Below are 24,076 nucleotides of genomic sequence, written 5' to 3'. Positions count from 1 at the left end.
AAAGCTGTCCTCGCGCTGCCGTACATTAATTAGGACCAAATCATTCAGCGTTTCGAGGGCAATTAACCCACGAGTGCAACCATTGAAACAAGGCTTTGCCTAGAGCATGGAATGCTGATACACAGGGCAGTTTTGTGCTGTTTCCGCGTTGTATTACATTGATGATGCTAGTCTAGCACGGCTAGCCATCATAATGTATATGATATATATGTATGCTGATAGGCTAGCTCTGCATCAGAGGGCCAAGGGTAAGAGCTGCTTGTACTCCTTCAGGTTTTCCGATCTTGCAATCATGACCTGTGTTGTTTTTTTAGGGAGGCACAACAAGCCGTATATTGGTAGATGTGTAATGTGTATTTTGCGATTGATGTTCATCATGATGGGTTTTGAATGCGTGCATCCATGCAGCAATTTGTGTATGTCTGTGGTTTATAGCGTGTGCATGTTTGTGTGTGTAGTGTGTGTGTGTGTGTGTGTGTGTGTGTTTGAGTGTGTGCACATGTGAATGAGTGTTATTCTGTATGTGTGTGTGTGTGTGTGTGTGTGTGTGTGTGTGTGTGTGTGTGTTGTGGTGCGTTCTTATAGGACATCCATGTCAGAAGGTGTCCCCCAGGGCCTGCTGAGATGAGCTGGTACCACAGCATCATTCCTCATCTGGACACCACATTAATAACTGTGGGGCCCAGGGAGAGGGCCCCATCTGGGCCCCACTGCTGTAGCTGCTGAGGGGATAGGCCACTGACTCCACAAGTCTTTAATCCCTCATGCAGGCACAGGGACAGATGCCCAGTGGGGGTCACACACACACACACACACACACACACACACACACACACACACACACACACACACACACACACACACACACACACACACACACACACACACACACACACACACACACACACACACACACACACACACACACACACACACAGACACAGACACACACACACAGGACTATCAGGTTTCGATTGGCATTTAAGTATCGAGAACCTCTGGGGGACGTCAAAACCCCTTCCAACTACAAACACACACAAAGGCGCACGCGCATGCAGACACACACACATACACACACACACACACACACGCAAACACGTGTCGGCACCAATGTTGGGGCCGAACGGCAACTATAAATGCCCTGGCTGTGTGTGGACTGTCTGCGCACTTCACAAGTGGTGCACCTCAGCGCGTTTAATATTCAGTCAAGAAAGACCTTGCGATTAAAAGGTGTTTGTTGGGGCAGCATGGTGCTGGAACTGTCCAGGGAGATGGTCTTGCTGGCCTCCTCGCCTCTATCTTTAATCACCACTCCCCCCTCTATCAGAGCTCTATTGATTAAAGCAGCAGCCATTAGAGCAACTCATTCAGGAAGTCAGTCTCCCCCAAGCTCACGGAGAGATTGGGAGTAAACATCACAGGGCTTCTCTCCCTCCCTAATTCTCTCACACTCTTATTTTGTCTCTCTCCCTTTGTCTCTCTCTCAATTTCTCTCTCCTTCCCATCCATTCTCTCCCCTTCTCCCTCTCTCAATATCTTTCTCCCTTTCTCTCTCTTCCTTTCTCCCTCCCTCATCCTCTGGCTCTATCTCGCTCTCTTTGTCTCTCTCTCTGTCTCCCGTCCTCAGGTCAACCTCATCCTTCCATCTTCCCCTCAAAAAAGTTTTTCTATTTTACCATTCCTAGCTACCCTCCCCTTTCCCAAAAATGCACCATTGCTATGTTTCTCTCTCTCTGTCTTCATCTCTCGCTCTCTCTCTCGCGCTCACTCTCTCGCTCTCTCTCTCTCGTGCTCTTGCTCTCATTCTGACGTTACAACACCAGTCTCTTAATTTCATCCATTTATGTCAGCCTTTGGTTTTTCTCTTAGATGGATTTATTTTCATTTAAAAAAATAAATAAAAAACAGTGTTTAAATGAAGAACATCTTCTTAAAAGAAAGTGCTATAGTTAGGAAATATTATTATAGTATAATGCTACGATGGGTATATGACAACCAAAACAATCGTCAAACTTACTGTTATATGACATCATCATGATCAATTATTATGCAAAGTTAAAATAGTATAATATTCTTCCGTACACTATCTTTTGTACACTATCACTATTGTATCTGAACGTCAGAAAAAATAAATTAAATTAAACCATGCAAATTTATCAAACAAGTGAACCAAACACCATAATTGACTACCTCTGAGCCACCTGCAACCCTCTGCTGAAGAAAAAAGTTAGAAACATTCCTTGCAGCGTAATTATTTACACTGAATTAGCTCAAAGCTCTTGTGGCGGCCCATTCCTAATTCATATTCCGGGGTTCCTCGGCTGTCAGCCGTGGCTAACCAACCTGTGAAAGCCACTGTGTGTGCAGTGGGGTCAAAGCCCTGCCCTATAGCATTACTCATGATACAGGGGTCTCCTGTGGCGTTCCTTATTGGCACGAAGGGGACCAGTCACAGAGATGACTTTGATCCCCGGTGAAGGTTGAGGGTGAGGTGGATGAGCCAGGAGTTTTGCTGTTGTGCCATGAAGCTGTAGCCTCTTTGTTTCTGCCTTACCGGGCTTCTGATTTTCCTCCTCCTCCTCTGTTTCCGGGGGTGTTGTGTCTCGCTGACAATTGTTCCCTCAGCCAGGGAGAACAAGTCAGACGTGCTTGTCCAGAAAACCCCTGGCTTGTGTTTATTAGTTATTCATTTGCCAGAGTCTGGGCGGCCCCAGGCAAAGTGATCCACCACATGGCAGCAAACGCTCAGGTGCTCAGCCATCAACACTGAGTCGTGCTCCCTCTCCCATGATTCTCAGCAACACATAAAAAGTTTTCAATTGAATGGTTGCCATCAAAGAAGGATAAAGATTTGTGAAAGGCCACTGGCCATAAGGTTTATGTGTAAGCACATAACCCATATTGCATTATACGGCTATTCGATAAATCTTTTTTTTATTAGTTTTATGTATTTTTATTATTGTTTTGATGTATGGATGTTTGTTGCAACCCTTGTTACCTTGATATATCTTATTTTTTTTTGCCAACCCTTGTTACCTCTATATATAGATTTGTTGCAGCCCTTATTACCGGGATAAGATAATATATTTGCACCTACAATGTGCAAATATATTATCATGACATAAATATATTATTATGACATTGTTCAATGCAGCTGGGTCAAAGCCTTCTTGGTAATGTGGAGATTATATCAACATCTACGGAGAAGATTTACGGTGAAAGAAAATATTGCCCCAAAACTTCATGTCCAAGCGATGTTGGCCAACTTTGGACGACATTAGTTTCTCGTCTTTCCTGGCTTTACTTCTTACGCTACCCTTTGTGGAATTATGTTAGGTGTTGTATATCTCCTATGTAAAAACAGTGAAAACTGAACATGAATAATTCATCTGGTTTGCTCCTCAAACCTTCAACCAGCATCTAGTAACTGACACATGTTACGACCAACACACCGCAACACAGCACATTAGAAGACACGTGATGCTATCTCACCGTCAACGCATGAAGGCTTGTTGCGCGTCGTTCCGGCCACTTTTCCCGGCAAACAGGAGCACTTAACGGTCTGGGAGCGCTCTTCGATGCGGTTCTTGTTACAGCACCGATGGGCTGCGATCACCTCACACGTCCCTCCCTCTGCAGGAAAGGGAAAAAAAACACAGACATTGTCAACGTGAGGAGGTTAAATGATCAGGTGACAATCTATACAGAGAAGCAGCGTTTCTTTTCAGACACTGAATGTTCAACTTTTATCACAAGTCTACAGCAGCGTTGTCATCGTTCTCGTGGCATAACGAGAACTCTGAACAAATTAAACAAATGTCAATGGCAATTTGGTTCCACTTTTTGATATATATGTATAGATCTTGTTCCCAGGAATGTTCTGAAAATCCTTTCACACAACGCACGCTGCAAAAATACGTCTCTCAGGGATCTTCTCCCCACGTGTGTGTAAGGATCTGCCCCAGGAGGGATCTCCATTATTACATTTAATTGCCTTTCCCTCCGCACTGCCTGTCCCCACTGCCTACGAACCAGCCCACATCCTGATGCATCCTCGCTGCTTTTCAAATGGCATTAATATGATTCACTCGGTGTATAGGAATGTCTCGGGTATTGCCAAGGCACTGCCACAGTATGTGGACATCCGTCACAGCAAATGCTGCACAATAGGTCCCGGAGTGACAATGGCACACGTCAGAGATGATTTTCTCTGCGGTAAAGAGAGGAGTCAGGATGTTCTAAGGGCTCCACTAGGTCACCATAACAATGGGGATGGTTGCCCTGGGGACGGGGGGGGAGATGAAGCTACAGGGCCTTTTTTTAAAACGAAAGCGAAAGCTAGAGAGGGGGAGAGAGACAGAGAGGGAGAGAGAGAGATGGAGAGAGAGAAGCAGAGGGAGAGAGAGAGAGAGAGAGAGAGAGAGAGAGACAGAGAGCGCGGAAGAGAGAGGGAAGAGAGAGAAAAGCGAAGGAGAACAGGGTGTGTCTGGCTGTCGTGGACCTGGCCAAGGCGGTGAGTAATGGGAGAGCCACTGGAAGTGGCCCTTCACAGTTATAAAGCGCAGGGCTAACGCAGCCAGCGGAGCTGCAGGAGAGCGGCCCTCCATCACCGCTCTTCCCCTGCCTCACGCCACGGGACGAGGCTCTTTATCTTCCGCTGACGGCCGCCGCAACGCACGCCCTCGTCCAACAATTAAAGCTCCCGAGTTCATCGCAGTGCACGCGCGACGCAAGGGGAGAGTAAGGAGAGAAGAGGGAGACGAGACGAGGAGGGAGAGGTGGCGAGAAGAAGAAAGACGGAAAGAGAGAAAGAAAGACAGAAAGAGAGAAAGATAGGATGATAGAAACGAAGAAAGACAAAGGTAGAGAAACAAAGGAGGAATTGTAGGAGAGAAGTAAACAGGAAGAGCATAGAGCATAGATCCTCTTCAAGAAGACTGAGCGGAGGAAATAGGTAGAAATGCCAGAAACTTCCCTCAATCCTATTTTGAAAAAAAAAAACTCCCAGAAATGTAGGACTACTCAATGTCTGGAATCGATGTGACAAAAAGATAAATGTGTTTCCCGCCCCCTGTTGTTTTATATACAATTTTTGAAAAGCCTGGGATATTAAATAGTGTACTCAGAGAGGCACCAGACAAGTTTGGCCACACTCTTCCTCTCCCATTCTCGTCACTGTCGCACGGAGGCCAGACCAAAGGCAGCTGAGCGGAGGATTAAAAGGCAAACATTTGCAGTTCTGCTGGACGCTGCTGTCATGCAGTGTTAACGTGACTCCTGAACGACTGTTGTTGTGATATTTCTGGGCAGGAAGAGGCCAAGAGCAGATTCTGAAAAGATTGGTGAAGAGGAAAAGAAAAAAAATCTCCCAAGTGTGCTAAAATCCCAGACATCACACTCGCATCACACGGTCTACGCTCTGTAAAAACAGCTTCTTTATCCACCCGATAGGCCTGTGGTTTGTTGTCTGATGCTTGAGTTAAGATTGCTCAGTAGGTCTGAACTATTATGATGGGTAAATGATGAAATTTAAACTCCTTTAGCAAAGTCAGTAAGGTCGGGTGTTAAATGGTGAGCTTTTTTCATTAACATTTTTTATGTTAATGAAAAGGCAGTTATGTTGCTTTCGGAAAGGGGACTATTTGAAACTAGGGGAAGGAAGTTGGACTTCTTCCACAGGAGCAGTGGACTTTTATGTGAACAACTGTTTTATTTATCTATTGTATCTGTTGTGTAACATTTATTGCAGCAGTGAGCCAGCCTTTTAAGACAAACAATAATAACCCTTTATGTATGTTATAATCAAAACTGCTGTTTAACCACTGAGCTACGAGTTTAAAGGTGGGTACCAATGAATCAACCACCTGAATGGGACCGGGCCAATGAACAGTTCACTTTAAGAAACCAACACATTTCCCATGTCCCTACCTTCATGCACATTGACATATGCATGCGTGCTGGCACACTTGATTGATGCAGGTTTAACCAATAAGCAATGGTTCACTGTGGGCCAAGACTATGCTATTGACCAATCACCTAGTGCCATCTGGTAAATGAATGTGAACCTATTGGACCAGACCTCTTCTCTATAGCTCAGCTGAGCCTGCCAAGACAGACACTTAGAGGACCATTGGCCACTCAGACAACATCTATTAAATGTGAAAATGACTCCCAGTTTTGGATGAGAGTTGATGCTGACCATTTTGTGTAGTCTTTGTGTGAGTCTGTGTTAGTTGTCGTACTAGCTTGTACATTAGCAGAGATATGTCGATGGTAATGTGTCTGTCATGATACATTTAGCATAAACCACTGGGATGCAGCCACTAGAAATTTGTTTTTATTTACACATAGGGTTGGGTGTGTGTGTTTGCCTGTGTGATTTTTGGATTCGTGTTTTATGTGTGTGTGTGTGTGTGGGGGGAGAGGAGCATGTGTCTGCAGTGTGTGTGTGTGTGTCTGTGGGCATGTGCATGTGTGCACGATCGCCAACCCACAGGTACACTGTAATTGTTTATGCGGCTGTGATGCGCGACTGTAAATGACTTGTGACGTGTGTGCAGGTTGTGATGGATAGAGTACTTAGGGCCTGTCGGCTGGCTAAAAGGGTTAAACCAACCCACAGAGATAGAGTGGGTGGCGGTGCACTCTGGCCTTTGATGAGGGGAGGTGAAGGGCAACGACGGGACCGTCGGCCGCCCATTTTTCTCCCGGCTGCCCACACTGACAGCAGCCATTACACGACTGGATGAGGTGATTATGTCTGAAGAAATCAATGCCCCTGTTGTTTACAGCTTAGCACATCGGCCAATCAAAAGTTGTTAATGAGGGTAGGAGCTTTCTAACAAAAAGGCAACAACAACTGCGAAATGGATACAGGACGAAGCAAGCATGGGGAATTAGTAGATTAGTTCGGAAATGAGGCCTGGGATGTCTGCTTTGTCACAGTTATGTTTGTGATGACATTCAGAATATAGTAACGATCGTTTTGCTGCAGTGACGGGGTTGTAGTTTGCTCCACAAAGATGTTTGTAGGAATGCAAATACACCCTCACGGTTTAAAAACAACCAACCCCTAAAAGCTGCATTGTCCCAATAACACAAGGTCACCGTGACGAGTGTTCTGCAGCGCAGCGAGCACACTCCCAGCAGAACCTCGAGGAAGGAGCGCAGGGCTTTCTGCTTTCATCCTCTTGAATGACAAAGAACAGCCTGCCGCCTTCTGGTCTCACTGCATCTGGTAATTTTTTTGTGACACGAGATAAACACTCACTCCTTGCGTGTGTCATTTCAGTCACCTTCTGTCCTCTGTGTTTTTCCCCCTCCGTCGCTATTTTTCTCCATCTTTCCCAAGGAGTTTGAGTCGTTTCAGCCCAGCATATGGCTCGGGAAGGACACTAGCAGGGACGCCAGGAAAAGTCGAGAACCCTCTCATGTATTTCTCCTCCTCCTCCTCTTGGAAACAACTTAATCAGTGGGCACTCAGGTGAAAACAAGTCGCCTGAGCCTGCATACTCGAATGCCTAATTTCTTCTGGAGACAGACCCACTAAGCCCATCCTTTCTACCCGTTCTCTCTTTCTGTTTCTCTCCAAGACTCTTCTTGTAACTGCTCTCTAGCCCATCAAGATATTCAGTCCCAGTCATTTTGTTAGGGACATGTCAGGCCTTTTGAGTACACATTCAGCCCCCCATTGTTAATGATTTATTCTTTCTAAAAATGGTTCATAGATATGCTTTCCACGTTGAAGACAGGATTTAATCTTAACCAAGATAATATCTACAGAAATCGTGAAATGTGTAGCAGCTTTGTACTCTTTATTTAAGTTGGCCCAACTCACTCATTCAAACTCCGACTTTGTCTGGAACTTCATTTGTTATCGAGTTCAATTGCTTTTTTCTAACGTTTTTTTTTGTGCCATGAATTCATCCATTATAGAAGCAGCCCTTTTTGTTTGCCCATTGCTGCACGTCATGAAACACAGCTTGATTGAAAAGCTGTCATTCATCTCAGCAATGAAAACCAACTCTATTCTGTTTGTCTTATTAAGTCCTATGTGACAGCCAACATGGGACACTAATCAGCATCCCTGACTGTAGATTCAAGTTTAAAAGGAAAATATTAAAGCATTCTTTTAAGAGAGAGGGCAATCAAAGAGGATGCGGGCCATTTGTCCCCGTTTGCATGTATGTTTAATGAAGCATTACTTAAACATCAAGGGAGGGCTTCAGGAATGCACCCGGTCTACTCAGGGCAGCGTTTAAACATGCTAAAAGGCTTCACCGAGTGTGGACTCCAAATGGATGAGTTCTACAGCTGGTGGTGAGAGCGTTCCGTTTTATTTTATTTTAACGACAATCTTTGCAACTGATAGGGCCTCCATTATTGATCAGAAGCCACGCCGTCCCGACGCGGCCCACAGAGTGTCCTCGTGGTGAAACCGTAACACGAGGTCACACGCTAACCCCAGGAAATGGAACAACCGAAAGAATGACTCTTAGTGTGTGTGTGTGTGTGTGTGTGTGTGTGTGTGTGTGTGTGTGTGTGTGTGTGTGTGTGTGTGTGTGTGTGTGTGTGTGTGTGTGTGTGTGTGTGTGTGTGTGTGTGTGTGTCTGAGTCTGAGTCTGAGTTTGTGTGTTTTTTTTTCATGGTCTTGAAGCCATTGTTAGGGTCCTACTCCCGGTAAGAAGGAAGCCCTGCTGCCAGGGCCTAATACAGTTTCAGCTGTGTTTCTGCCCTTAGCGTCCTGCTTCCTGCGTTATATAGCCGACGTGTGAAGTAGTCAGAAGAGTGCGGGCGACAGCAGTGCTGTATGTATTTCTGCCTGCTGGGCCGTCATAGCCGTGTGAGTGTATTATAGGCATGTCTCTCTCCTTATCTGCGGCGCAGGCACCCTGCACGTGGCTGCTGGAGAAAGAGAGAGGCGATGTGCACCGACGGAGTGCTTGAACAATAATTCCATTTGGATACTTGATAGTGCACAGTCTGACTGGCTCACCCACCCGTGTTAATGGGAGGTGAACAGAGCGGAGTAAAGACCACCACGTTTCATCATTTTACATAATATATATTATTACGTCGCAATTGTGGAAGAGCTGCTGAGGCAGGATAACAGGTTTGCTTTTTCAACCCAAGACTGTAGATTGTCTCAAACCACCGAACAATAATTTTCAGAACATTTTCCCAGTGTGTCACTAGGGCCACATGCACTCTGTCACTTCCTTTTTACCAAACATGTTATCAGCATGAATGCCCAGTGTTTTGCCTTTCAACCCAATAGGATTAGTCTGTAAAGCCAACTGTGGAAATAACTGCAAAACCATGAACAAAATGAACAAAACCAGCATGAACTATCATTTTTCTTACACTTCTTTTGGTTCACATAACCTCATTGCACTATTGGAAGCAGACTCTGAGGTCGATTCCCCATTTACTAAGTTATTAGCAGCTCCTATTGGTACACTGCAGGCCTGACCCTGCGATCTGCTGCCTTTATTCCCCTAGACAGAAGCTGCCACAATACTGGGGCAACGGGGGGAAGTGGGGTGGATAAACAACAGCAGGACATCACGGTTGCAGTGCAGAGAGAGAGAGAGAGCGCGCGAGAGAGAGAGGGGGAGATTTATGTGAGAGAGAGAGGGGGAGAGTTATCTGAGAGATGAGTAGGATGAGAACTATGGACCATGGGATTCACCACTGCTCGTAATGATTGACAGGAAGTGGGAACTACTGACCCAGCACACCAGAGGTTTCACAAACCTACCGCCTTGGTACGGCAGGTGATGGGTTTGTTGGCTTGTGTTGTTTTTTGGAATAAAGTTTGATGTATTGCTTAAGACTACCCTGCTCCTAAGCTGTGGAAGACTGCAACACATATGTGAGTTTATGTCTGCTATATCTCTTCTGAATGAGAGCGATGAGGACATTTAATGGACCTTGTCTTCCACGGGGGTATCACTCTCCGCTGGAGCTATGAAGTTAAGCTGCATTTAACTACAAATATAAAAACAGAAAAGCAAACGGCTCTATTGTTGGTAATGGTCTTGACATGTTTAACTGGTAATTCCATTAGGGAGGATTGAGAGGGCCGCGGCCCGTTTGGACCCAGGTCGATTCTTAATCACCTGTATTGCTTTCCTCTGAGAGGCCGGTATGACTGTGATGGCCACATCTTTATGGTTATTAAAGTTAACGATTGCTGCGTGCCTCATTTACCCAGGCTCCATCAATACCAGTTCAGCACCATGAAATTACTCCCCTCCGTAAGGAATGCGTGACAAACCCAATTTCAAAGGCTAAGCAGGCCTCTGGAAGGCCCCGATGTGGGATGTGTATGCATATGGTATATATGTGTGGTGTGTATGTGTCTAAATATGTCTATGAAGCCATATAGCTCTATGTCATTGCTTGTTATCAATATAGGGTCCTTTCTCCAGCTTGGGGAGGGCGAGAGAAAGCTGAAGATCAGTTTGTCGGTTTCATCCATATATTTACATTCTTTCTTCATTTAATGAGAACCAGTGAAGAAACACACAGATCTACGGTATCTAAGGAATTGGAAGTTTGCTTCCACAGTTGAATCAGAAGAAAGTGGGGGGATTATGGTAAACATATGCAGGATGTAAACTCATTCTGTGCCTTTTCAGGTGTAAAGATTACTTGAACCAGCTGTTATTTGAAATATAGACGGCATATACAATTTCTTTATTGGGCGGTATGGAAGGATGTATTGCGATGTAAATGTAACATCGATATCGGAAATGCAGTTAGGGCAGAGGCATGGCCAGTGTCCATTTCACAAGGCATTATTCTGACAGAGGGAAGCCAGAAATACTTTACAGCACCACACTACAGTAATAATTCTGAATTTACAATACTGTCCATTAAATTCGAAGCACGACATTTAGATTAGGTCAACAATCGTCAACGTTTTAGTCTCTCCTTTTGCCTATTTTGTGTGAGTGTAGTGGGACGGGCGGTTGTGAGAGCTAGCCTCCTATGTTGATTCCCGGCGTGCTGTATTTGAACCCGGCGCTGGAGTCCGACCTCAGTCTCCATATGACACGCGTCACTGCTCCTCAACATGAGCGGCGGGCTTCTGGAATGAAGCTCTAAATGGTATTTAAAAAATCACAAAACGCTCGTTTCTTTTTTATGTAATAACGGAACGTTATTGGCGACGACAACGACGATCCTCAGAATGAACGCCGTGATCCCTGGAAGGAGGCAGATGGAATGACTCCGCCCTGAACGAGCCCCCCACCCCCCGCCCCCCATCCTTTCGCTCCTGGGGGGGTGAAAGATTAATTGTGGCCGGGGCACGAGCGCCATCACGACGTGTCAGTGTTCCCAGAAATGTGACAGAAGGAGAGCACGCAGGCTATCGGCACTACAGTCACAGCTCCTCCAGGCGGGGATGTGTGTGTGTGGGAGGGGGGGGGCACACCGGCCACGGCTCGGGGTCCGCCCGGGTGACACGTAATACATTATCTAATATGTATAATGCATCAATGAGCACTTAGCTGCAAATTATGGATGCATGCACACAGAAAAGAGAGTCCCTCCTCCTCCACCTTCTCCTCCACCCAGGCTGGGGCATGAGGGAAGAGACGGTGCTTCCCTCTGTTAATAATCAAGCCCTACTCTGTGCTTTTGCAGGGAAGCATATGCAAGGAACGTTTATAGGCAGGCATTCCTTCATTTCCTTGCGTGGATGGAGCTAATGCGCTAGCGGTGTATTTGAAGCAGCAGGCTCCTATACCGACGCCTATTTGCAAACTGAAGACACACAGACACACACACGAACGCACGCATGTGCGTGCATGCACACACGCACACAAATTGTGACAAAACATTGAGGCAGGCAGGATAGCAGAAAATGTATAGTTAAACCATCCTGGATTAAACACATTTAGTGTAAAGAGGGGGAGAAAGCCTGCATTGCTGTGGTCTATTATACACAAAGTGGTACAGGCCCTCAAAAATAAGTGTCACTTTGAATAATACCTCGATAGGGAAGTGTTCTGTCCATATTATTAGAAGGTTGATGAGAGGAAATTCTTATTGATCACGTTGGTGTATTCTGATTTGAAAACCAATATACGTCATGAATGTGGCTCCAAGTTACAGGGTATAATATTCATGGTGGAACATTAATCACGGTGAAAAAGTAGCTTTTGAATGCTAACCAATTAGCAACACACTGCGAGGGAAATCAATGTGGTAAATGCTTCTTGTGTCCCTCTTTATTGTAAATAACACAGCCCACTCCAATATGGCATTTAGAGCAGAAGCGTTGTGCACTCTAAAAGGGTGCACACAGCCGACATAAAGAGCCTTTTTTGACCCGACCTTGCAATAGTGCGGCCTATTGCTTCAATTTATCCTTGTATAGTAAATAAGGTGCAGCGGGATAAGCCCCAACGTGATCGATAGAAAGATAACAAGATAGATAACCACTTTATTAATCCGTGGGGGAGGGGGGGGGGGGGGATTTGTTTGTGACAACTGCCAAGCCCCTGACCCCCACCGGTACACATGGAGAAGAAAGTCCTGAGAACCCCCTTGTCCAAAAACCAGGACGGTAGACGTTTCCACCACATTCCTTTCTGCCGTAGTTCCCGTTGATTCCTGGGATTGTGTGGACCTCAGCCGATCTATCGGGTGTAGGAGTAATTTGCTGCTGTGTGGAATGCTGCCTCTTCTCTACGGAACCTAATTACCCTCCTCCTCAAAGGCTTTGTGAGGAGGGCACTTGGAGAAGGGAAGAGTTAGGGTCCGGGGTGTAGGGGGAAGGAGGGGGTCCCGATGCAAATAGAGCTTGGCTCACAGCGTTCCCCAGCATCCTCCCATGGACCCCGGAGGCTGCCATGACCACCGGACAATACTACCATTTGTTATCTGTCACGATGCGGCCATATGAGTTTCCTCCCCCCAAAAAAATGTCTTTCTCCACCTGTTTGAATGAATCTTAACCATGAAAAATGGCTCTGAGAGAGAGACAGGGCAGTGTACAGAGAGATTGAGCCAGAGAGAGAGGTAGCGAGAGAGGGAGAGGGAGAGAAAGGGAAAGGAGAGAGGGAAAGGAGAGAGAGAAAGGGAAAGGAGGGAGAGAAAGGGAAAGGAGGGAGAGGGAGAGAAAGGGAAGGCGCGAGAGGGAGGGAAAGAGGGGGGGAGGGAGGGAGAGGGAAAGAGAGGGGGAGAGGGAGGGAGGGAGAGGGAGAGGGAGAGGGAAAGAGAGGGGGAGAGGGAGGGAGGGAGGGAGAAGGAGAGAGAGAGGGGCAGTGAAAAAGAGTGAGAGAGCAGGACAAGAGACTGCAGCTGTATATAGGGGGAGAGTGAGTGAGCGAGAGAGCACAGAGGGACCCGAGTTATTTGCAGAGTCCACAAGCAGAACAATATGAGGGTTGGAACTCAATTTGGTGTCATATTACTCACAGAGATATCCATCACAACACACAATTCACTCACTCAATGTCATTACTGTCTGCTTGATAAGCTTTAAAGCCGGGGATAACATTTTTATGTGGTACCACAAGTGTCATTCTCATCTATTTCTACTGTGGCGGTGGTGAACGAAATGGGTAATAAGGCTGCACTGTCTCCAGATACGAGAAGATGATTCATTACAGAAATATGATTGGCTAGTTTATCATTAACAAGCCCTTCAATTTGCCACCCCAACCTTCTCGAGGAATGACAATGCAGCTTTGATTCGTCCACTCCGAGCGGCACTTTTCTGCGACCGTTTCAGGTTGAAGTTTGTCACAGAAGAGAGCTAATTTTCGGTCCGATAGCTAGCCTCTGTGTTCACAGAGAAAACTCTAGAATACAAAAAAGCCACTTCCGCTGCTCATTGTTGTGACTAATCAGACATGGCGCTATTCAATCAGACCCAGCAAGACATCCTTTGTGTCCGGAAAGTGTGGATACATGGATTGCTTTTGATACTGTGGTAGTGGCATTCCTACAGACATGGGAGCCAGGACTCCATCACAAATCAATCGGTGTCAGAATGAGGAAGCAGAAACATCGTCTTCATTTCTTCAGAGATGAAATATCATAAAGGACAAGGAGCCCTTCACCCATTAATTATGAAGATTAGAATCAAGACAGGTTTCAATTGATACCTGGCTGATTCCCAAGGTCACGCGCGCACACACACAGACACACCCACGAAGGGATGTAATTGTAAAAACACTTACGGGACAAGGCGAGGACAGATATATTTCATCTCACCCTGCCTCAAGATGAATGAAATTCCCCTCATTATTTACATAGATATACAATGTAGAGTATTCCAAAAAATCTGGATTTAAAAAATGTAATCTCCCCAAATTCCAACACTTTGGGTTTGGTTGAACTGGAACATCTGCTGTAAATAAAATTGGTATATGACGTTCCAAATAAATAAATAAATACAAAATCAAATAAAAGCTCTTCAAGCCCTTCTCATCCGTCTTGCCCCCGCACGCACGCCTATAAATATGATCTGTGGCATCAGGGTGGACTGTGAAATCATGTGGCTGCACATCAAGGTGTGACTGCAGGCTGTGTGCATACTAATGTCAGAGCCCTGCTGCGTGCCCCAGCCCCCGGGGAGGATGTGGTGGTCAGGGAGGAGAGAGAGAGAGAGGGGGGGGAGAGAGAGAGAGAGAGGGGGGGGAGAGAGAGAGAGAGAGAGGGGGGGGGGGAGAGAGAGAGAGAGGGGGGAGAGAGAGAGGGGGGAGAGAGAGAGAGGGGGGAGAGAGAGAGAGGGGGGAGAGAGAGAGAGGGGGGAGAGAGAGAGAGAGAGAGAGAGAGAGAGAGAGAGAGAGAGATTATCTTTCAAGGGAAAAATATATCTAAAATCTCAAATCAGCCAATTTATGTTGACATTTCCAAAGATATTTAAGATGAACCACAATTTCCTGGCGTCTCACCGGGTGGTTAGAGGCTGATCACCTTAACAACATCTGAGCATCCGTATATTACGGGTTGTAAAGAGGAAGAACAAGGAAAGAAGTTCCTCAAACACGTACAGAGAGCCGAACCTGACTCCAAAGGGATGTAAAAGCTGCTGTAAGAAATACGTGAACGTGAACATTTTGCTGCTTCGTTGATGGCTTTTAATTATGAATTCTTTATATTCTAGACAGAAGCATACTATTTGTGAACTGCCCGCTTCCTTAGTAGGCATATATAGGCCTATTAAACCTCATCAGGTTTTCTTTGCATGTCAGTCATGTGTGGTGAAGGAACTGTAGGTGATGGCCATTGCACATGACCAGTGAGGATCCGGCAGGAGATAAAGGATTTGGTAGTGACAGCATTGTCAGCAGTTTGCAATCGTGTCTATCCTTCATGTACCCTGCTCCTCTGCCTGTGTAACCCTGTAGCATCGGAGTCATGACTGTACTATCATTGGGGTGGATTAAAAGCCATTGTATCCTTGCTCACTGTACAAGCAATGAAGTAATGTGGAATCTTTCTGAACCGCTTCAATAGTTGCTCTCCCACTTTTTCCCTCTCTACCCCTCTCTTTCTCTCTCTTTCTCTCACTCTTTCTGTTCCTCTCAGCCCATCTCTCCCCCTCTCTCTCTCTTTCACCCTCGCTCTCTCTCTTCAAGGTAGGTCAGAAGAGAGAGGGAGAGAGAGAGAGAGAGCTGCTATCGGGCAGTACCATTTCTCATTGGATGAAGTAGCTTGTTAGTGGGACTCATCAGCTCCTCTCGTCTCTATTCTGTCGCTCTTTTATAAATGTGCCCGTGAAACAGTGTACCCACGTGCACAGGCATGCACGCACACACGTTCCCCGCAATGTCAATCTTGTATGGCTTTTGTACAGAACATTTCTTGGTTTTGTCTAGTTTTTGCACTTTCCCCCCTTTCTACTCCCTCCAAAACTTCTGTAATATTATTTTTTTCCTTCATTCTCCTTCCCTCTCATTAAATATTTTTCCAGCTGAGTCACCATCTAAGGTTCCCCAGGAGGTCAGGCGGTGAGGCCATCACTCCAGGAAGTGATGGCGGACAAATGATGATGTGGTGACAAGAGACTAGTGATGTCAGTGTACCACTAGAACCCTCAAAAACCCACTTTTGATGAATACTAACAGAATCGCTGAGGTTAAAGTGCACTAAGAATGTAATAGGATTTTCGTTCTTATATGTCCTGGTACATGGAAACATACTGGGTTATGTCTAAAGAACTGCAAGAGCCCTTTGTGAGAGCATTCTACAACAATGGTTGACTCAAAAAGCAGCCAGCTAGCTAGCAATTGCACATTCCCTCTATTTGATACATTGCCAGCTCCCAGTAGAGGTCCTCCCAACATCCAAAGACTGTGTGGTCGCTGTAGAAAGATATACTCCTCCATGCTCTATCCTACAAGTACATGGATATACTGTGTTAAAATCAGGGATCTGTCAGAACGAGCACTGAGCCGAAGATCACAACTTTTGCCTCCAAGCCAACGTTGCATGGTGATGGTGTTGTCAGACACTTTTCTTCCCCTCCTAAACATGTCCCTGGTGTGTCCTACTGGGAGCGTGCCGTTATGTGGACAAGAGAGCTGGAGGGACAGTAGAGGACGCGGATGCCGTGTCAGGGTGGATGCATGCTGCTTACTGCCGCTGAAGGACATCTTGTAATAACCCTTCGTTATCAGTAGACACAGAATTCTGCACAAAGGAAAGCAGCCTTTTTACTCATGATGAAGCCATTCAGACAGCGATAGAGAAGCAGAAGCATAAACAGGACCAGATAGTATCTTGTGTAATTGTGGTGGTTCGCTCACAACCCCGCTTGAGGAAGGGCGTTTTATTATTCCTTTTTTTTTTCAAAAGATTTCTTATCTTGATTAATTTTATCACTGTGTAATTTGTACATTAATTTTCACATTATTGCACTGGTGTGTCAACACCCATGCAAACTAAATGGGAGCAAATGCAATAACTATATCTGCCAGCTGTTTCTCACACACAAATCAATTTAGTGTAACTCTCAAGGCTCAGCAACAGATGGTTGATTGCAGGGAGAGGAGAGCGAATCCCCAGCAGTTACAGTGTGACATTCCTCTGTTTATCCGCAGACAGACTCATCTGGATGAGCTCCCTTATTGGCCCACTCTTACAGCTGACACTGTTCCAAAACAGAAAAAAGGAATGGGTATCCATTCAGATACATTTACCCAGGCGTGTAGTACAACCAGAACTACAACATAGTTGAAAAGGTTTCCTATTTGTCCCTTTCACGAGGAAGCTTGCTATTGGCAATGGTTGATGGATGCAGATTCCTTTTCAACAACACAAAGCCCATCTCCCTACCCAACTACTCTCAAATGTATTAATTTAAAATGTGGATATTAAAGACTCTTGCAACATAGTCTCCTTGTTTTGGTTCACTGGCGGAGTGAACTAGAGCTATTCCCAGCAACGAGTTATGTATTGTGTTGTTTTACTGTTCAGGTGTACCACATGACCAAACCTCCAACCGCAGCCCTCCCTCTGAGTGGACTATGTCACCTAGCAACGCTACACAGATGGGCCTCCTGCTGGGGTTTATTCTGCAGAACGTACACAAGGTTTAGAATAAGTGGGTGAAGGGAAGCGGGCAGAGATCCTGACTGTTAGGAAAGAGGTAGATGGCTCGAGTGCACTAACGAGCAAACTACTCGGCTCTCCTTCTGTCAAACTTATCCGTGTATTATACATTTTCGTTTTACATCTATGCATCATGCATGATTTATTATAATTTTTGATATCACATTTCTTAAATTCCCGCTCATTAATTTTCAATAAGTCCTACACTGATGTGCAGTTCGCTGTATAAAGTTCTTCAGTAATCATGCTGAAACTTTTCTCCCTCGGTGAACGCTCTCATTTAAGGAGATGAACAGCATGAGCACGGGTCAGCCCTGTTGAAATACTTAAAAGAAAAAACTGTTTGTATTCACAAATCTATCGATGTGGAATCTGGCTGCCTAAAGGCTAAACTGAAATGCCTTTTAATTAAAATCACTGGCTTAGATTGTTACGCACGCCAGCCATTGGAAGCTTGTCATTAATGTAATCAAATGGAAAGAGAAGGACTGCTGTCTGCTTGTCTCCTCGTTACACACATACAAACACACAGTCACACACGCACGCACACGCACACACACAGACACACACACAGACACATACACAGACACACACGTAGACACACACAAACACACAAACAGACACAAACAAACACACACACACCCATGTTGATGACACGCTGGCCAATCAGAGGAGAGGAGCCTAGCAACTCTGAGAGAAGCAGGTTACCTTAATAACCATTATAGAATAGCTATGCATGTAGCATGCCTTTGTGTTGTCTTTTTCATTGTTTTGCATACAGACCGTTGCAAACGGTCTGTATTACAAAGCATATTCTCCATATCTGTAAATTCCGCCTCCATTGAGGCATTTCTTCGATCATTAAACACATCATAATTAGGTCTGCTGCACCGATGCCCCCCCCCTGTCTTTCCGATCAAAGTTGTCTGGCGGTTTCAGGTGTTAGAGCACATCGGGGGGGAATAATAAAACTCCTGTCATACCATAACTCATGCCGGGTGATGTAAGAAGAATGTTCCACAAGCTTTTGCTCATCGCCCAGTTAATGAGCTGAGTGACAACATGATTGTCAGCGTTGCCGTGGTGCCCGAGCACCCCGCCACAGAGAGAAAGATCGAGGTGACTAAAACCACGGTGAGTCGGTGACACAGAACCGCAGTTCTTTTCACCATATGTAGCATCAGTGTGTGGCTCAGCTTCGGAAGAAGTGAGTGTGTGTGTTAATGAATCAATCAATTGCTGAGAGATAGATCACAATGGACGCCTTGCAACGGCCGACTGTCACCATGATGAATTCCTTCATTTCATGTAATAAGCTAGCTGGGAAGTGATTTATCCTCGGCTGGCTGGCAGCTAGACAGATACAAGACCTAGCATAATGTGGGAAATATCTCCCCCTCATACAGCCAGGTTGAACTGCGGAAATAATAATAAAAAGGAAACACTGAAATACAGTTAATATCGGAGGGGTCTTCACTTGGCTCTCTCGAGGATGTTTCAATGCAGCAGAACAGGCATGCCCACGCCTTCCTTTGTCGCTGGAAGATCATACATTCATCTGACAGCTCTGAATCACCGATATTTTGCTTGAATTATTAACTGTGGCTTCTCGTTGCTCCTTGTTTTCCCCTCCTCCTTTTCCTCCTCCTCCTCCTCCTCTAACCTCTTCTTACTGAATAGGAGCTAAGATAAGAGAGAGTAAGAGCACCGTTCTCTGGATATTGATTACCTTCCTCTGCCCTACTTCAGGATTAAGAGGTGTTGTGATTTCTTGCCCCCCCCCCTTTTTAAATGCAGATCTCCCCTGCCAAGGAGCAGCCGTTTGGTGCTAATCTGTTTAAAACGACTGCTAAGCTTTGAGCAACATGCGTAAGAATCCTTCCCTGCTTTGTCCTAATAGACGGGCTCATGTTTTATGGCTCACCCTAAATCCCCCGCTTTCCATTTTAGTTACTTGATTGAGGAGTATCTTTGTCTCTGTGGTTAAAGGTGCTATATAGGTATGATTTAAGAACTATTATAGCAGCATCAGGTATTACTGAGGGAAATGTATTTTAGGAATATGATTTCTCGTTGACTGCCTATGCTTCTGTACGAGACCATATTTTAGACCACTACCAGCTTCTCTGACCAATCAGAGCATCTCTTCCCTGGTTGGATCAGATTATCTTGCCTGTTAATTATAGGTGCATTCGATGAACTTTAGAACTTCTCAAAGAAGTAGAAACACAGGGCGGGAGCAATAAGAGAAGGGATGTTTTTTTGGTTTGGTTTCAAAATCATGCTCTGTTCTGCTCTCACTCTTGCTTACAGCAGCTTTAAGGCCATGGTTACCTGCATCAACACAGTAGAACTTGGGGAATATAGCGGATGTCTCTGTTCAGTGAATCAATGATTACTATGATGGCAGAGGGCATTCGTTCTGTACAATACCTCCTGACAACAACCATTCTAGCTTGCTTTTAATCGGGTTTGCCCTTTTGTTTTGTGTTAGTGTTTGCTTTAGAAACAAATGGTGATATATTAATTCATTTTAAGTATCATTGCTAGCATAAAGATCACTTTTATTCCTCACCACTTAAGGATCCACTTATTGCTTATTGCAATTATGCCATACTATACAACCCTGCACAGAGAAGAGTAAATAAAGGCATGAGAAAGGTAGTCAGTTAAATGCAAGGTAAAGTGAACCAGTATGCTGCACGTGTTGCACCTCCAACTAGAGTTTATACTTTTCAACCAAAATGGGCATAAGAATTAGAAAAGATAAACACACACACACACACACACACACACACACACACACACACACACACACACACACACACACACACACACACACATAGATCATCATCAGGTTTATGGTTTTGTCTGGTAATTAAATGTAAATGTCCACACAATAAAAAGCCAAGAGGTGATGTGGGGCTGGGTCTTGTGTCTGGGCCACCGGGATAATGAATAAGAAGACATCAGCGATTGTGACGGTGGTGTGGTGTTTGTGGGTGTGGGTGTACCATTGTTAAAATCTCAACCCCCTTCCTGTCATCCCCCATCCCATCTCCCTCACAGCCGTCTTGAGCTCTTAATATGCATCTTGGGTCTCATTTCAGTTCAAAGGTCGCCATTTAATGATACTGCTGCATGCCCTTAATTTTAAATTATGATGGTGGGCAGGGAGTGCCTCTTCCTCCTCCTTCTCCTTCTCCCCCCTCACCTTGGAGGAGAGCGACCTCCTCCTCCTCCTTCCTGGAGCTGAGCGAGGCAAGAAGCAGGGGAGGAGTCTGTTCATCGTAACCTTTTCAGGAAAAGCCTTTATTTTCTGAGATTTAAGGGTGGGCTTTGGACTGTGCGGTTGATCTGCATGGTGCGGCGGCATAATGAGGGTACTGTCATGCCGGTGACCCTTGTTAGTCGGTACTCGGCGGTCGGGGCGCCGCCAGAGGTCGTGAGAAGCCTGTCATTCTCTTAGGCAATTAGTATTGTGCAGATGCGTGCAGGACACACACACACACACACACACGCACACGCACTCAGACACACACACACGCACACACACTCAGACACACACACTCAGACACACACTCAGACACAGGTACGTGTGAATGCTAGCAAACACCTGTGCCCCAAGTGCCAACACTCTCACACACACACAATCATACACACAGACACACATTAACACACACAGGTTTGTGTGAATGCTTTCACACATACACACAAAAACACATGCATGAAAGCATACACTCAACCGGATGCATACACACACACACACACACACACACATAAACAAAAGCACACACACTGAGGTATAACCAATGAAAATACTGAGCTTAACTCCACGACACACACAGCTGTAACGTCTTGGACTCTTTGCTACAAAGCGAGCTGATACTACAAATGTCACTAAAAACGTACTTTTGCACAGGGGGTTGTCCCACTTGTTTATTGCAATTGAATCTGTATAAACTCTGGCAGACGTTCTGCCATGCACTTTTGACCCGAGTCAAAAGTCCAAGTGCAAGTGAGCTACTTTTCCACATAAACGGTGGGCTCATATGCTGCTATAGAAAAAGTCCAAAAGAGTTTTCCTTCCCTTTAAATGCCGACTTTGACTGAGAGAAAGTCTGTAGTGGAAATAACGTGGCATTATGCAAATTGCTTACTTTCCGGTGCCACAAATCTCCTCAGAGCGGCGGCCAATAGGCAGCTCACAGCAAGCCTGCTGTCCACCAAGCGCCTGGCATCTCGGTGCCGAGCAGCAGGGAGACGTCTCCTGCACAATACGCCAGAAAATGGCTGAAGAGGAGAGTGGCCCGGCTCTCGCTTTGTCTCCCTCGCATCGGCCCGCCTTTTGCTCCGAGAAATATAATTTATCTCGGGTAGAAAGTGAGGCACTTTACAGAGCTAGCATTATGGTCCGTCCAAGGGTGTTCGTGTTCGAGTGCCATTTTTTTGGCTCAGCTGAAAAGCGGGACAGGGAGGGAGGGAACAAAATGGAAGAGGAACTAACGTTTGGTTTTCTATTGAAGATAGTGTGTGTATCCCCTTTTTGTCTAGTCAGGGAGAGGGAGAGAGAGTGAGAAAGAGAGATGCCTACACTCACACCCACACACGCATGCCTACATAAGGAAAACTAAGACTTTGTACTCAGGAAGAAAACCCTGCGTGGAGTCTTTCAATTTACAGTGGCTGTAGAGCCCTTGCGAGATTGGCACCCGTGGACTCCTGCTGAGCAGTATATACTCAGCCTTGACCTGGAGCAAAGTTCATGTGCTGCTGCCTCTTATTAGAAAAACAACTCGCTGAATTGCAATCAACTGAATTCAGCCTGACCCATTATAGAGCATTCAAAGAAAGGGATCCAAGTTTTGTATTTATCTGAGGTTATTGTCTTTCCTGTTCATGCTGCCACTATGTCTTATAGCGGGTACCAGGTGAGGTAGTATTGCATTGGTATTCAGGTGGGGTTCAGACAGTATCTCTTATAGCGGGTACTGGGTGAGGTAATATTGCGATAGTATTCAGCTGGTGTTCAGACCGTATATCTGTTATAGCGGGTACTGGATGTGAGGTAATATTGCGATAGTATTCGGCTGATGTTCAGACCGTGTATCTGTTATAGCGGGTACTTGGTGAGGTAGTATTGTGTTAGTACTCAGCTGGTGTTCAGACAGTATGGGCCCTATTTTAACGGTCTGAAACGCAAGTGAGAAGCGCCAAGCGCAAGTAGCTTTGTGGGCGGTTCTATGGCGATGTCGCAGGTTTACCGGCGCATAAATGACTCTTGCACCTGGCGCAAATCTAAAAAGGGTTGGTCTAAAGTAGCCAAATTACCCGTAGGTGTAGTATGGGCGTAACGTGCAATAAACCAATGAGAGTGCCATCTCCCATCCCCTTTAAGAGCCATGAGCGCATTTGAATCTTTTGACATTTTGACAATCTTTTCTATTTTGACAACGCGTTTGCAGTCTCCGATGAGACAGATGCATGACCACATGAATTTCAAACTTCAAATGGCTCAGTTTATGGCCAAATTTCCACAACTTCAGAAACACTGAGTCCTCAAATAAATTTCAGCAAAGAAAACACACATATGACATGCGGTAACTGTGGTTCTATTTAATGATATACGCAGTACATTAACAAACATTGTTTCTTACCAGTATTGTATGCATTATCGTTATCAACTTGTGTTCCTAATATGCATGTGTCCCCTCCGTTGATATACATTGCCATGGACTGTATTAAGAGTTACATGTTTAGTTTGCGTGTGTTTAAACAGATGGACGCACACACGCCTGCCCGCTTTCAATAATTATTTTACACATACACACACACGCGCCCGCATTCATTCATTCTTTTTAACACTCACTCGCGGTAAAACAATGTTTTCTCACGATCAAATACTAGTCAATCCTAAAAGTTATGGGCTTGTAGACGATGTCTGTGTCAAGAAAACATGTGTTTTCTGTACGGTGTTTGCAGATGCATTGATTTAAAAGTACAACTTATTACCGCTGTATCAGCTGTTCTTTCCCAAACAATTTACCAAGAATGTGTGGCTATGTAGTTGAGAGAAGCAAAGTGTATGCGCGAGGTGCACAAGCAACATTATGCATGCGCCCTTAAAATAGCATCTGAAAAACGCGCCACTGACTTTAAACCAGGTATTTCCTGGTTTGTGGCGCAATTGTTTTCTGAAACTGCAAAATAGCACCAGGGAACGTTCGCGCCAGAACACGCCTCCTCCTTTCGCCGAACCGCCCCTTGGGGCGCAAGATCATTCCCTAATTTACAGGCGCGTGGCGGTGGAGGGAAAAGAACGCTCTGCGCCAGTTGCAAACTAGCAACGACAGCGTAGAAAGTCAATTGCGCCGGATGCAAGATAGGGCCCTATCTGTTATAGCGGGTAATGGGTGAGGTACTATTGCGTTGGTATTCGGCTGGTTTTCAGACAGTATCTCTGTTATAGCGGGTAATGGGTGAGGTACTATTGCGT

General features: G+C 45.4%; 1 protein-coding gene across 2 annotated transcripts in view; it reads right to left on the bottom strand.

The window, feature by feature from the left end:
* The window catches only part of LOC132470733 (chemokine-like protein TAFA-1), a 112,269-nt gene that overhangs the window by 22,236 nt on the left and 65,957 nt on the right, over positions 1 to 24,076 (bottom strand). For both annotated transcript variants that reach the window (XR_009528698.1, XM_060069565.1), the window contains exon 3: positions 3,493 to 3,633. Coding sequence is in view for 1 of the 2 variants with exons in the window: in XM_060069565.1 (XP_059925548.1) it covers positions 3,493 to 3,633 (141 nt within the window). In the remaining variant the exon portion in view is untranslated. The remainder of the gene's footprint in view (positions 1 to 3,492; positions 3,634 to 24,076) is intronic.

This window comes from Gadus macrocephalus, chromosome 13, assembly GCF_031168955.1.
Source record: "Gadus macrocephalus chromosome 13, ASM3116895v1".
NCBI classification, from domain to species: Eukaryota; Metazoa; Chordata; class Actinopteri; order Gadiformes; family Gadidae; genus Gadus; species Gadus macrocephalus.
The sequence above is the reverse complement of the archived record's forward strand: the minus strand, read 5'-3'. Positions and strand labels throughout refer to the sequence as shown.